This window comes from Pipra filicauda, unplaced genomic scaffold, assembly GCF_003945595.2.
Source record: "Pipra filicauda isolate LSUMZ 115617 unplaced genomic scaffold, ASM394559v2 scaffold293_size922472_pilon, whole genome shotgun sequence".
NCBI classification, from domain to species: Eukaryota; Metazoa; Chordata; class Aves; order Passeriformes; family Pipridae; genus Pipra; species Pipra filicauda.
The window spans coordinates 501792-517077 of record NW_024104413.1 but is presented as its reverse complement, the minus strand read 5'-3'; the positions used below and the strand labels follow the sequence as shown (position 1 = coordinate 517077).

The 15286-nt window shown below is 37.2% G+C and overlaps 1 protein-coding gene across 4 annotated transcripts in view; it reads left to right on the top strand.

The window, feature by feature from the left end:
* Positions 1–15286, top strand: part of CFAP99 (cilia and flagella associated protein 99) — a 58360-nt gene that overhangs the window by 3199 nt on the left and 39875 nt on the right. For all 4 annotated transcript variants that reach the window (XR_005564205.1, XM_027712784.2, XM_027712782.2 and 1 more), the window contains 3 exons: positions 153–280; positions 11156–11300; positions 13291–13385. Coding sequence is in view for 3 of the 4 variants with exons in the window: in XM_027712784.2 (XP_027568585.2) it covers positions 153–280; positions 11156–11300; positions 13291–13385 (368 nt within the window). In the remaining variant the exon portion in view is untranslated. The remainder of the gene's footprint in view (positions 1–152; positions 281–11155; positions 11301–13290; positions 13386–15286) is intronic.

Sequence of the window (15286 nt, the reverse complement as noted above, 5' to 3'; positions counted from 1 at the left end):
CCTGTTAGCTGTTCTGAGTAACTGTGATTTTGAAAGCTTGACCTAAATGTTCTCTTCTATGTTACTGCAGTATCTTCTGTATGAGCCTATCAACATACATTATGCCACAACTGAAGGGGGCATGAAAAATTAAAGATTTTCTGTATTTATAGGATTCTCCATGGTGAAGATGGTCAGACATAGAGAACTTATTGCAGTAATAGTGCAACAGCTTGACAAGTTTAACCCTGAAAATCAGAACGTGGAGGATTTCTTGAATGAATCAGCTGTGATGTTGCAGGTATATTAAGTGTCAGTTCATCTTACATAGCTTACTGTTTTACTATGTGATTTAAAATATAAAGATGTCTCTTTTCTAACATGTTGTTGTAACTTTCATTGATTTTTCTTACAGTGACATTTTTCATTCATGAGTAAAGTCCAAATTTCTTACAGTTATCACCAAAAAATAAGGCAGTAAAGATCAGAATGGTTAAAAAACTGCTTGGATAAAAACAAAAAACCAGGAAGGTAACAACCTTCTAAAATGGATCTGACAGTGATAGAGAAAACTTCTGTTCCACTTCTGACTAAGCTGTTCTGTAGTTTCTTATTCCTTTCTTCCTTCCACACAGAAGTTTCTGACAACCCCAGCCATTTGTATGTACGAATGCAGGTCAGAAGCTGACTCACAGGATCAGGTACTCTTGCACTGAGGACATAAGTGACCATCAGAACAGTGGCATAGAAGGAAAGTGGCAGTAAATCAACTACCTGATTCTAATCAAATACTGCAAGTAACCAGACCACGATTTGCCAATATGTAGCTATAGTGGCTGGAGCAGTTCCCATCCTTTCCTGACCATGGTCTGTCACCTCTTCCCATCTCTTTATCCCCAGTGTCGCCCTGACTTGTGCTGAGGCAGCTACTGGATTGAATCAGCTTTAGAAAATCACTAAGGGAAGGCAGTGATATTGTTTAGACTGCCATGTGTTATCAAATTACATTGTTGGAGCTCTGATTCCACACTGCCATGTAGCTCCAGTACTCATTTCCACTTCTGACAATAAGGTCTAAACCATTTCTGTTCCTGTTAGATGGTCTGTTGCATTGATTTTGCATAAACACAAATGAGTACAAGAATATAAAATTATGGAGGTGTGATGTGAAAACCAGAGGCTGAGGCAGTGGCTCTATACACATTCCTTGGGTTCTTGCTTTCTTAAACAGTTTTCACTCAGACCCCTAGTTTCTACCTCTGCCTTCCTGCCTTGTAGTACTGCCATAACCCTTTGTGCATTCATGTGCTGAATTACATCAGGGAACTGATCCAGTTTCAAAATAATCCTTTTTTCACTGGGCTGAGAGCAGGTAAATTCAGCTACCACTGCTGCCAAAGTAAACACTTGTAAAAATGAATCTTCAGATCATTGTTCTTCTCAGTCCAGGAAAGGTGATACAAAGACAAAAGAAGCAGTAACTCCATTACAGAAACATGAATCTAAATTTTCATTAAAAATCCTTTTAAAAGGGGAAGAAAAAGGAGGATAGCTGATGCCAAAGTTAAGGCCAAAATCTCTGGGATAGTTTCAGATCGCTTACTACATAATAATAATAATAATCCAAGAAAGTACAAAGTAATATATGTGTTTATATGAAATTCATCTTTATTTCAGTACCAAATGGGTGATTATAATTCATCATGAAAAATTCCCTCCTTTCTTTTCTGTTTCATAATAGGCATATGATCCTGAAAATATTGCAGCATTTTTGTACACATGATTTCCAGGCTTGACCACTTACCAGTTAGCCAGTATGAACTGACCCATGCAGAACCTTCCTTCAGTTTGTATCCTGAATGATGCCATCACTCTAAATCACAGACTTGGCCCGTGCCTGTACGCCCCACGCCAGCAGCCTGACAAATAGCAAACCTCGTGGTGTGTACTGACCAGACAAAAATCAGGAGGGTCAGATTCCAAGAGCACAAATCTAAATAATTGCAAGACGCAGCTCTATGTTTATTTATTTACTGATTAGATATGCAGTATATCAGACTTTTCTACAAGTTGCTGTCTTCTGTTCTGTTAGACTTTTCTAACTGGTTAGTAGTTTTCTGTCCCCTAAAAGTGCAATCAGGTTCCAGTCACTGTCAACACTATGTTTCATTCATACTGCAGATCTTTATTGTATTTGGATCTTTAATAGTCTTTGCGTCCATTTAATGCGATATCTGAAGTGTCTTGTTTAGTTCTTTGATAACCTGTTGATGTTCCACATAAAATATGCTCCTTAGCCTATTGTCTAGCTTTCTGGGGTTTTTCCTGGTGAAACCAACAATTTTGGGCTAGATTATTTCCCTCAAAATAAAAACACAGTACACACAGTCATTCCAAAATATGTTCAAGGGAGTTCAGTACCCCACTAGCAGGGGCTGTAGGAGCCACTGTGATGCCAGTCTTGTTGAGTGTCAGATCCTGGAAATAAGTGGCTCTGACAGCCACACATTCTCACCTGAACTGCAAGGAGCAAAGGACATTTGGCAGAGCAAAACCTTTGTCGAATAAAGTAGGTTTTAAGAGCAATATAAATGTATGTATGATTGAAAGTAAACAAAATTACTTCTTTGGAAATCTAATAAATGAACTGAGGAGATGGCCATCCTTGGCTGATCAGAAATGGGAGACGACATCAGTAAAAAGTAAGAAATTATAGGCAGAATGGAACTGAGTTGTGAAGCGTCTTGACAGGCAGCTTCAGTTCTGTGTGCTAGAATCAACTGTGAGGTGGTAGGTGGAGTAAGTGGGTCAAATCAATGGACTATCAGAACAAACTTAACAATAGCATTACAGATGGTTGATTCGCTAAAGACTGGGTTAGTTATACTCAGGAAAGAGATGTTTATTGGAATAAAATAGAATATTTTGAGACACTACCTTAGATTTTTAGCTCTGAAGCAATAGGAGAATACTACTTGAAACCTACTGCTGAAAAAGAGTGAAGAAGATGTGCACGTAAACTGGTTATGATATCCTGGGGAGTAATCTGTGTGAAAAATGACCTCTGAGGTTATGAGCTTGACTGACAAGCAGGGTGGCAATAGTACCAATAAATGAGGAAGGAAATAGCATAAGAGTGCTGAAGTTTTGTCTTCACATTATTGAAATTGAGCTGACAACAACAACAAGGAAGTGTCACAGAGAGAGGCCAGCATCCTCGACTGAAGTGTAGGCTTCTTATTTGTGTACATGATAAATGTGAATATGTTATGAAAGGAAGCTGGATGCAGTCCTAAGGGAGTGAGTCTGGAAGGCACAATCTGTCTTGATCCAAATATCCCTGTCATCCATCTACCAGCGGCATAAGACCATTCTTGTGGGAATCCTTGCAAATTAAGGCAGTAAAAATGGCTGTTCAAGGGAGGCACAGGAAGAGAAGTGAAAGTAGGAAAGCAAATATATTTTAAAATGAAGGACTGTACAACATGAATATGTAAAAAAAGAAAGAGGCATAAAATACAATGGGTTGAAGCCCTAGGGTGAAAATATGCTTGCTTTGCAAATGACAGTAAGAAGGAACTTGTAGATGTTGGTATTAGATCTTTTATTAACTAATACAATTGGTCTTTGTTGAAAGGTGACAGAATCCAGAGCTTTGCATAGACACCCTTCAGCAAGATTTTCTTTTTTTACTTCTAGATGTATGTAAGGTTAGGGATATAAGTAAAACAAAAGCCAAAATACATGATTGTGTGAAATAATACATTTTGCTCTTCCATTAAGACTGTGTAGAAATTTTTATGTTTTGGCAGTGCACAATGGCTGTTCTGTAGAGGTTTGGAATACTCTGCTAGCCAAATATTGGGTGGATGGAAGCAAAAGGTAAACTGAGTTCTGTTCCAAGCTCTGTCGTCCTTCTATCCCTGTCCTTTCTCTTACCCTCAGGTTTGCTTGCTCAGGTCTCTTTATTTAACCTGTCCCAGTTCCACCTCTTCAAGTGGTTGATTCCATTGCTATTGCCACTGTGCAGCAAGTCCTGCTTGCTCTTTGGTCTTGTTCCACTCATCTCAAAGTTCTTGCACATTCAGTTCCAGTCTCTACTGTTCCTAAATCGATTAAGAAATATCTTTCTTCAAGCTGCAGCCCACAAGAGGCAGATATGACAGAGCAGGTAGGTGAGACAGGCTCTCTTCTATCAGTGTGAGCTCCCAGACTGACCCAGCACAGCTTGTCCCAGGCTCATCCTGTACTGTAGTGAAAGCTCTGCTTGCCCTGGGCTAGGCACAGTCAGGGCACACAGAATTTTCAGGGGAGTTCACTGCTACAGTATAAATTCACACTAAGCACATGCAAATGGGTGTTTTTTACTTGGCAAAATGTGCACGGATTTTCATAAGAAAACCATATGGCCAAATTTGTAAGGCACTGCTGACCCCTGTGTGCCACTTTGAAAATACACTCCTAGCTGTTTCCCTGCATTTGATTTGAAACTGCTTAATATTTCCAAATAGTCAGTTAAAACCCTGAAAATTGACGACTTTCTGTCAAAAATCAGTTACATGTATCAGGCCATGTGAGTTACTCTGGTCTTACTGCTCTTGGATAGCATGGGGGGGTATCCATTAACTTCAAGAGAAGCAGAAGCGGCCTCTTGATTATTATTGTTTTTATTTCTTAATGCATCTTTGTAATTCTGTTCAGTGTCCCGCCTGCACATATTCTCACTGTAGGAAATCTTGTCTCAAGCTTTGAGACAGAAACCTCTTCTGCAAACATTTGGGCATACACTCTGCTTCTGAGTATATTCTGGAGAGACTGTCCGAAGTCAGAAGCATTACCCTGTACATATGTTGGTGTACATGAGATAAGTAGTTTGCTGTCTTTATTTACAGAGGAATGATGGCATTAGATACTGCTGTCAAGAGGTATGTTTTTTCCTGGCTGTATGTAGGATTTAGCTTTACACACTCCATTTACAGAAACGACGGCTGCGTGTCTAATCCCCGTGTACTGCTTTGAAAAATCACCCATCTTGCCCTGCATTTATGTAAGTGAGGTAGATCAAGCAGACACCATATCAAATAACTGTTGGGATACGTTTTTCTTTTTCACTCATTGCTCTTTGCCACCACCCAGTGATTCAATATACAAATAGGAAATCAGAAAATTAGTGCTAAAGGAACAGAAAGTGAATTTTAAAGAGTGGTAAACCATTACTCTGGCAGTAGTTCAGGTCAGTCTGAACCACTGTACATCTAAAGATAAAATGTTCTTTTAGTATGATGGAAATGTATAAAAGAATTGCTGAGTGGCAGGTAGTTAATAGTGTTTAAAACCAATGTGTCAAGAGAGAACATTATCTCTGCAAGGCCACTCAGAAAGCAAGAAAGAAAGACATGTTCCAATCTCAGTTCCTATCTTCCAGTTCCTAGTTCAGGCTTCTACATAAAAGTGGAGTTAGGTAGGAAAACTCACTGATTATTAGCCTCCTGTTTTTAGAGAAAAACAAATGAAATACGGAAGGATTTGTAATTATTGAATAGAGTAAGATGAATAACACAGTTTCCTCTAATTAGAGTGTTATGATCAAAATCAGTCTAGTGGCGATTCTATGTTAAACTCCTTACATTTTATTTGTGTTATATGTGAACTTTACATCATAAAAAGAATTTCTGTTTGTTGTTCTCCGTGAATGATCAGACTTGATTTTCTTCCAGGAAGAAAACTACACTTTGAGTTGTAATCCAGTTATTTACCATCTTTGTGTTTACTGTATTGTAATTTATGATGTTTATAACATAATATTGGACTTGTTTTTCACTGCAAATATTTTCAATAAGAACATAGGTTCATTAGCAACATGATGGATGATTCCTAGTTGCAACAAACAAGCCCTCACCTTCAATCATGAAGAATCATATTATTCCCTCAAACCTCCTAAAAACTAATAAGTCCAGTTAAATGTTTATGCTATTAAAACAGAATTCAATTTGAATTATCCTGAATAACACATTTAACTTAAAATAATTCCTAAGTTTATCTCAGATCCTTAAATTATTGGTGTTCACATTCAAATTTACATCTCTGTTTCTGTTGTTCTTCATTTGAATAGCCAGATTACTTCTTGTTTATCATCCTAAATGCATTTTAATACTCCTTTTATCAGACTGATGCCCTCCAGATAATATCTTCATTCTTATGTATTAAACCCCCATCTTTTTATTAAGCATTCTTCAATTAAATCTATACAAAATGATCCATATCTAGGGTGATGTTTCATCCAGTGTATGTTGTACATAAAGATATTATTTTATCAGACTGTTTTTTTTAGAAATGGACTACATCTGTTTATTTTGAAAGATTAAGTTTTGTAGTTAACTGAAGCATCCCAGGTATTGTTCTTCCACGTGACTGTTAGGATCAAGCTTTTGTTACAATAACAGGAGACAGATTTAACACGGGAGTTACCATGCAATGTTTGTGCCTTTCTCTATGCAAATAACTCACTCTATTTGCAGTGGAATTATTTGCTTCGATTAGAGTTGCAGGATCAGAGCCATCACATTGACCTTTCTACATCTCAGCTACTGAAAAGCTTAGTTCTGTAAAATCAAAACTGCCACCCCAAATTCACTGTTTTGCTCCTTTATCCCTCCCATGTTGATAGCAAGATGAGCCTGTTTATAAGCTTTTCATTTCACAAGAACATGGTGTAATTTGGCACAACTCTTCATAGTTCTCATTTGTGCTGGTTCAGCTGTGTCTCACACATGCCCACTCAACTGATTTTACTCAACTGTGAGTAAAATCCCCAAATGTCAAAAGTCACAGATTTAGTTTTAAATATGAAGATAATGTAAGGCAAGAATGATAGATGTGGTGAAAAAAAAAATCCTACTAAATTATACAAGTCTAATTTGTATTATTAGTTACTGACATAAATGCAGATTAGAATCTTCCTAAGGCAAGGATGGAATCTGAGTTTTCTGCAGTGCTCTGCTCATGTGATTTAATATTAACTACAAGGGGAAATAATGTTAATGGTACCTCTTGGTACAGCACTTGGTCAGTATTGTCTCCTGAAGATGAAAATTCTACTGGGTAGTAGAAGCAGGATCCTAGTTATATTCTAAGATCCAAGGAGTTTTTTCCCCCGTTGAAATTATTGGAAGCATTTTTACTGACTTCAAATGGAAAGAAGACTGGTGAGTGATTCAAAACCCGATGAAGTCAATAGGAATATTTTTTTGTTTTCCACAGCATTTTGATTAAACACTTGGAGAGGGCTAGCTCTGATATCTGAAGCAGTATAAACTGATCAGACTGTATCTGCAAAATGTGCATATTCTGCCTAGAAGTAGAGAGGTTCACTACATACTATTACGTGGTTCTCTCAGGAGGTGAAAGCTATTTTATCTTTTCATCAAATATTGTCTTCTTTCTAAAATGTTTGTTTCACCTCAGACTGTATCCTTAGCCTTAGAAGTCTCAAACAGAGAGCATGACTGATGTTTCTTTCTCTTTCTCTCCAGAATCAAGAGCTTTTCTTTCTCTCCTCACCCATCCTTTTCTAACCAGCCTTATTATGATACAACCACGGTGGCAAAGCTTTCATTTTGCAGATACTTTTCAATTTAATTTGTGCTATTTCTTGTACCCATGTTGGAAGTTGGTTGTGTACACAAGCCTTCTTACACAGTCTCTTCTTGAGGAAACTTGAGGTGTTCACAGCTACAGGTATGTGTCAGAGAGCAGGGAAAATATATCCGTGGAAGCAGGCTAAGGGCATTAGGGATTTCTCAACAGGGGGAGATAACACCAATCAGCACATAAGTACACAATCACATCTTCTTCCCATTATCCTGAATGATAATTTCAGGCAGAATCTTTTTTTTTTTTTACAACTTAAACACTTATTAATCAGAAAAAGATTAAATGCAATGCCATGGAGAGAACACAGTCAGATATTTGTATCTATTAAAGATGTGTTTTGTCTTTGAATATTTTCAATATTAAGTGCACCAGAAGATGATTGCTGCATGTGTTATTTTGACCTGTAAATTATCTGGCCTTCCTCATGCTGAAGGGCTCACACATATTTGCAAACACAGCTACCTGCTGGTTGTTTCAGAGAAATACGTGAGTTAAAGTATACCTGAAAAGGTAAGAAGTTGCTCTGATGGACAGATCAGAGGCTCACAAATTAGCATTTATTTATTCTTGCTGGCACCAATGACTTAGTGCTGCCTGGGGCAAATCTCTTGCCTGCTCCATGCCATAGTTCCTGCATTTAGAGAGTAATAGTAGCCAAAAGGAATCTCATTAAATGCAATTAATGTTAGTAAAGTGTTTTGAAAACCTCATGCAAAAGGTGCTATAAACATACAATCTGTCATATTGTACTGTTTCAGGATCATTTGTCCCATTCTGAAATACATCTGACTGACATAAATTGCAGCATAAAGCCACACAGAAAGAATACATTTAGGAATTAGTGCCAGAAATTACACCAACCCAACATATTCCTTTCCCAAAGCAATTATTATTTCAGATATACAGATAAATTCTAAATATCCCTGAAGAAATTTGTGGAGGACACAATGCACTTTCTATGCAAAGAGTATCCTAACTGGTTTAAAGCATTGGCTCAGTTTTTGACTCACTAGATGATCCACAGGGCTTAACCAACAACTGGCTCACCTTTGAGATTTCCTATCCAAGTACTCCTCCTTCCCAGTCTTGTTTAGTTGGTTATGAGTTTTGATGAGATCACTTCCTCAGATGACACAGCTGCAGGCTGCTTAACTATTCTCAATTTTTACATGTAGGAACAGAACATTCAGTACCTTTTGTGGTTGAAAGCATATTTGACTGATTATATTTCATGGTAAGACTTTTTGGCCTGTGGTCGACAGAATTACCAATCAGTACTGATGTTCTGGGGCAGAGCTGTCTCCAGGCTGCCTTTCCTGTCACCTTGTTGCTTGGCTTGAGGCCATGTAGTGGTTATGGACTTTCTTGCTCAAGGAGTAAGCAAGAGTAAGCACTTACTTCTGTGTTTATTCTAACACTTAGCTTGTGACTGATTTGTCAACTCAGAGCAGTAAAAGTAGAATAAATGTGAATATGCCATTGTATTTTTATGCTGCAGTCTCTACTGTATGGGAGATATGATTTGGGCACTGGTGGTATCATCTGTTTATCTACTTTGGGCCATTTCTCCAAAGTCCCTTTGAAAAGCACAGGTTTGCTGCAGCACTTTATACATGTATGACATATCAAAGTACACAGAAGGCAAATGCAAAGATTCTAATCTAATAAAGATCTTGAAAACAATTTAAATTCTAGCTTTCTAGCAGAGATAATTGTGAGAGTTTCTATTTGGGCTTGTTTCCAATGAGCTTGACCAGTTTTACTATGGACTTTCTGTTTATTTCCAGATCTGCTGTTTTCTGCAGATAGATCTGTTCATGAACAAGAGCATTTGCTCAAGGAGACCAATTATTTTAGATTAAAAATGTCTACTTTTACTGGAAGTGCATCCTCTCTCACTTTCCCAGTATCAGTTATTTAGGTTTGCTTTTGCCTTTTGTGGTGAACTCTTCGATATCTCATATCAAATTTGGGATATGTATATTTGATCATTTAGGGGGGGCTTAGACTTCTGGATTTTCTTTGTTAGTTTTATGAAAGAACTTCCATAAATCTTCATCCATAAAAGGTTTATTTGGAATGGACTTGTGCCTCACAAGAATTCTCAGTGCTTAGCAAGTGCTTCCCATCAGTGGTTTTTTTTGGTTTTGGAAAATTTTCAGATGCATTCAGTCTCTTTCCTCTGTTTTTTTTCTGGTGATATGCACAAATTGGAAGGAATAAAACCTGGCTTTTGAGCAGGAGTAGTGAAAAAACTTATGCTTGCTCTGAAGGACAACCTGAGAAAATAACACTTTGAATACTTCTCCATTATTTTTTACATTTAAATATTAGAACTGTAACTTTAAAGTTTTACCTGGTATGTGCTCGGTCTCAAAGACCTGTATAGTGTCATACATCAGAAAACTCACACAGTTCCATCCAGCAGCCTCTAATAATACCCTTAAACTAAAAATGAATCACATTAGGGAAATAAAGCGATCAAGAGGGTAGCAGAGAGCCTCCTAGGCAAGGTGAACCTCTCATCTGATATATTATTGCTGTTCAATTGTTCCCACATTTCAGAGCTGTGGGAGAGATCTTATATCAAATGTGGACTATGTGTTTTCAGAAGAGGCACTTAGCTTTCTTCTTGACTTCTTGTCTAACCTCCTTAAATCAAAGGATCATTATTGTTTGTCATTTTGTCATTGCATGGCTGCCCTTTTTCAATTCATGTAATAAACTGTTCTGGGCCTCAGATTTTATTGCACTGTTTAAAGGTGGTTCATACAAGAAGTTTATCTCATAAAGTAACAGATATTCCATAGGTTATTTATTATGACTGAAACTCTTTGTAAAGTTCAGGAGCTTTCAAACTTTTTAAAGGGACTATGTGGTAGGATGCAAAAGGCGTTCAGTGAGCATCTGATTCTCCTATTCTCTTGTGGTATTGCATGAATGTTATAAGAGACCTAGAGCATAGCTGGATAAGAAACAGTCTGTGTTTAAAAGAATCCTGGCACTCACAAGTTGTTTAAATTAGTCAGATTCTCCAAACTTAGGTTTCAGGAACAATTAAGAGTCTTGTCCATAATCCCTGTTCAGCTTCTCCCCTCAATTTAGTCTCCCTAAGTAGCACAGACTTCGCTGACAAAGGACAGGTTTCCTATGGGAAAACCAAACTTTTGCTGAAACTTTCTCATACAGTTGCCTAAGTTAACAATTGCTCATAGCTCAGAGACTTCAGATTTTCTTGCATTAACTGCTGACATTCACACGTCAAGGGCTTTCACTCAGTGTGTATGTCAGCAGATAAACTGAATGTTTAACACTGGGGAAGGTCACATTTTCCTTAACAAGGGCCATTAGTTTGCTGGGACTGCCCATATTTGACAGCATTAGAAGAGCATCAGCCCTACCAAGGGCGCTGCTGTTCATTATTCCTGTTTTCAACTTACTTCAAAATTATTGTACTTTTTGTACACAACAAACATTTTCTTTCCAGAATACATTAATGATTATTAATTTTGTGTATCTATAGACTCTTAAGATGACAGAAGAAAAATTTGTATTGGATACACTAGCAGGATGCACAGAATATAAATCCTTATTGGATGTTGTAGTCAATGCCTTTTATGCTGAGGATGGGAGATACTGCCTGATTCCTGAGCGTAATCTCTACATAGGTGAGTTGTTTTTACAACACCAGATGTGTTTACCACAAAACTTTAAAAAATATCTTTTTACTAGCGCAGATCTTAGTATTATTTTACATTCGGAGTATTGTCATTGTGCCTAGTGCAGTATGAAATACAGGACACTTTCCAATGTCCTTACAATGTAAAGTCTAAAACTTGAAATTGTTATTTAGTCTGGATTCCTACAGGAGTTAACTGGAATTTTACCTAGGAAAGTCAGGTAAGATGCAGGTGGAAAAAGCATCACTGGCTGGAAGAAGCATCTTAGACATTTAACCATCCCTTTAAAAAATGTTCTTCACTGATTTCCCTTTATTCTCTTCTATGCAACCTATTACCTCTGCCATTCAGACACAAAACTCTAACAAAGCTCTGTCTGCTGAGGAACAGCACATCTCACCATAGGCAGATGTTTCTGTCCATACATGGGTATCTTCATTCCTGACTGTCACAATGACATAAACAGACTTCTGTCTGTCTCCATGAGTGAAGTCAACTGGTTTCTTTATGTTAGTTACTTGGTTAAAATCAGTTCCAATACAGCTGCATCTGATACTATGAGCTAGTTAATTAGGGTAGTTACTACTCCCAAAGTTATTTCAGACATTGGGAAGTGCGTTAAAATTTAATTTAAAAAATATTTTTATGTTATGCATTTAATACACACATTCTGAAGTTGATTTATTAAGTCCCTAAATAAGCTGGAATCACAAATCACACTGGCATTGCTTCTCTAAGTCAGATATGTTCAGATGCTTTGTGGGTATATTGGAAAGTCAGTTCAAAGTGGTTGAAAAATACAGTAAACATATAGATATATCTACATTTTATGTTTTAAAAGCTACAAATTTTTTATGGCAATTCTGGTTGCTTCTGTCACAATCTGGAAAAGTACAGAAATCTAAATCAAATAACAAACAGAAGGAAACCTAAACTGTCAAGGAAAAAATTATTAGTGTATTGAGTTTATTCTAAATGGTAATGCTTCATTGTCTCCATTTCTCCAGGGCCATGTTTTTCATTGTCTGGGGCACATAAATTATATCTTTAAGCTGAGCGTTGCTATAATTGGATTGTCAGGACTGGTCCACTCAAAAGCCTCCATTAATCATAGGCAGAGGGGAGGCCCCAGAAAATTTTCCTTTATCAACAAGTTGAGAGTTTAAGGTCATTGGCTTACATTTTTTTAAGCTGCTTGTGATTCCCTTTGCCAAGCTGCATTGACACTTAAATGATCAAAGCTGCTTATAAAGGCTGTTGCTATGTGTGAGCAGATTTGAATTTAATAAAGCTTGTAGGAGATAAATGTATATTCTGCTAAGACTGCTTAAATATGTTGCTATACTAAAGCACATGAGATTGAAGCCTGACAATACACTCAGCTGGCTGCAGCACATTGGTCAGAATTTACTGATTTTACCATTACTGTTTGGTGGCAGCTAAAACACTGCAGTGCAAGTGAAGCCTGAGTGAACAAATGCAGGCTGATACAGAAGCCCATGAACTTTACAGGTCTGTAAAAATTTCACAGTACTGACTGTGCTTCTTTCTGTATCATAGAACAGAATCATAAATCATTTAGGTTAGAAAAGAACTCAAAGATCATCAAACTGTGTACTGGGGTGCAAGAATGAGGTTTGGAATTTCCCAATTTAAAAACCTGATTTTATTTCCAAGAAAAAAAATCAAAGATTAGAACATTTTAGGCAAAGTGGTCACTTGGGAAAAACAGTAAAATAAAGATGAAATTTTATGTTTAAAATTTTTGTTATGTATGATGTTGTTATGTATAATAAACTGTGGATTTGGAACAGAATAATAAGAGCCATCCTCCCTGAAAACATTAAAAATAGAGCACGTTGAAAAAATCACTATCAAAACTGTTAAAATTAAAGTGACAGTCTAAACCCCAGAGTATGCTGAGTATAGGTTTATTAGAATTGCCTGCTGCATTTTAAATGTATGTATCTTTTGATAGTTATCTGTTATCTGGCTACTTTTCAACTAGAAGAGCTTGGTCTTCAGCACTTCAGCAGAATTGTGAAGTCCTTAGACACTGCAAAAATGCAAAAGGTAATGAAAGTACAAAACATTTTAAAAAATAATTATCTCTTCATTTTGTTTGAGTAATCAGATGACTTTTCTCAATTTTGAGAATAACTTAAATTGAGAAATTAGTGTTATTTGCTGTTAAAATTCAGAAATTAAATTAGTATTTTGTTATCACAAACGCCTTAAATTTCTATACTTATGGGGTGATTCTCATATTCAGTCAAAGATCAATTTAAAATATACTTTATATAATCTGAGAAGGTAGAATAATCACACAATTTACACTTCATGTGATTTGCAATTGTCCCTCCAACTTGCACACTTACTCTTGCCTCTGCTCACATTCCTTCCTTGGCTGTAGGCGGGAGAAGTTTTTTCCATACCCAATGAATGTGCATTGAAACCTGCAGTTCCTGCTGATCGGTGTTCTTTTTCCCCCTGAACAACCCACTACCACTTTCATTGTCAAGCCTATTGTGCTTCCATCACTTTTTCTCCTTTCCAAAAAACAATGGCTTACTTGGAGCTATTATTGCCCCAGTACAACATGCAGTTGTCAAAACAACTGCTGCCAAATAGAAAGCGGGACAACAAAGTTCTGCCTGCCTTTCCTTTTCTGGAGTCACGAATTTGGGGTTCACTCCACTATTTGTTTGCTAATTTTCATGAAATCTGTAGCAATATAAATATCTTCTGCTTCTCTTTCAAAATGGTTGAAAGTGCTAATTATCCTAAAAGCTATGTTGTAAAGAGGGGCAGAGGGATAAACTGAGTGGCAATGCTTTCTCATAAGCCCTGTTTTCCCAGGAAAACGGGCTAAAAATTAAATTACTGGTGACACAGCATCTGTAACCTTTGATCATCCAGATGTTTCAAAGTGTAGTCTGAACACGCTGTTTGAATAACAAATATGGAATTAAAGAGACAGGCAAATTTTAGTAATTAATAGTCAAAAGGCTAAGGTTTATCCTTGTAGTGATTACTCTGAATGTTCATGTGGATGCCAGTGTCTCTTTAACGAGTGCAGTTGCTTTGCAGTATGTGGGGAGAGAGCAGGTTAGGTTGTCTGGTTTTAGATGGACTTAGTGTGGAATGGTTTTTATTAATTCCATTCGGAGACAAAAATTATATATTTCATTAACTATCAGAAAGAACAGAGAAGTGGCTGGAAGAATTATCATAATCTGGTAGACAGACAAATCACTCTGTTTACCTTCTTTGGTAAACATCTTAGACACGAGCCACTGGATTGGGTGCATCTTGAGCTCGCTCAGCTAGCAACACAATTTTCCCACTTCTGCCAGTTATCCCTTGTTGATTCCATTCACCTAGCTTTATATGGCTTAAGCATCAGTGCCCTGATGTTCCACTTTAGATAATTTCTCTTTCCTTGTCTGGAATAACTCTTCTGATAGGAAAGTGCTGCGTTTTCCAATGGTATGCACCTGCTTTTTCTTCCTTTAGATGTAACTTTGCTTAAGTATCTTATCAGATCTTCATCACCATGGTACCTAGTTTTTCTTCTCTTGCATTAGAAGAGGTTCTTTGTCTCCAAAGTGATGGTTCATGATATTAATGCACCTGCAGCAGAGGATTTAGAAGCAGCATTTGGTCCCCCCAGCAACAGAGACAAAAACAGCAGAAGGCAGATCTGCAGCCTTAGCAACAAAAGTTATCAGAAATCTGAGATTCTCCTTCAGGATGCTGACCTGTAGATTTTGCCTAATGGCTATTGTGTCTGCATTCAGTTAAGATAGCTAAAAAAATTTTCACATATACTTACCTAGGATAGATTTACTGTAATTAAAAAATAAATTCAGTGCGTCACAGGCTGAATGGAATTTTCTTAATCACACAGATGAACCTTACTCAAAGGAGTAGTCTTCAGGTGAATGTGATCAACTGTGTGAGATTTAAGACCT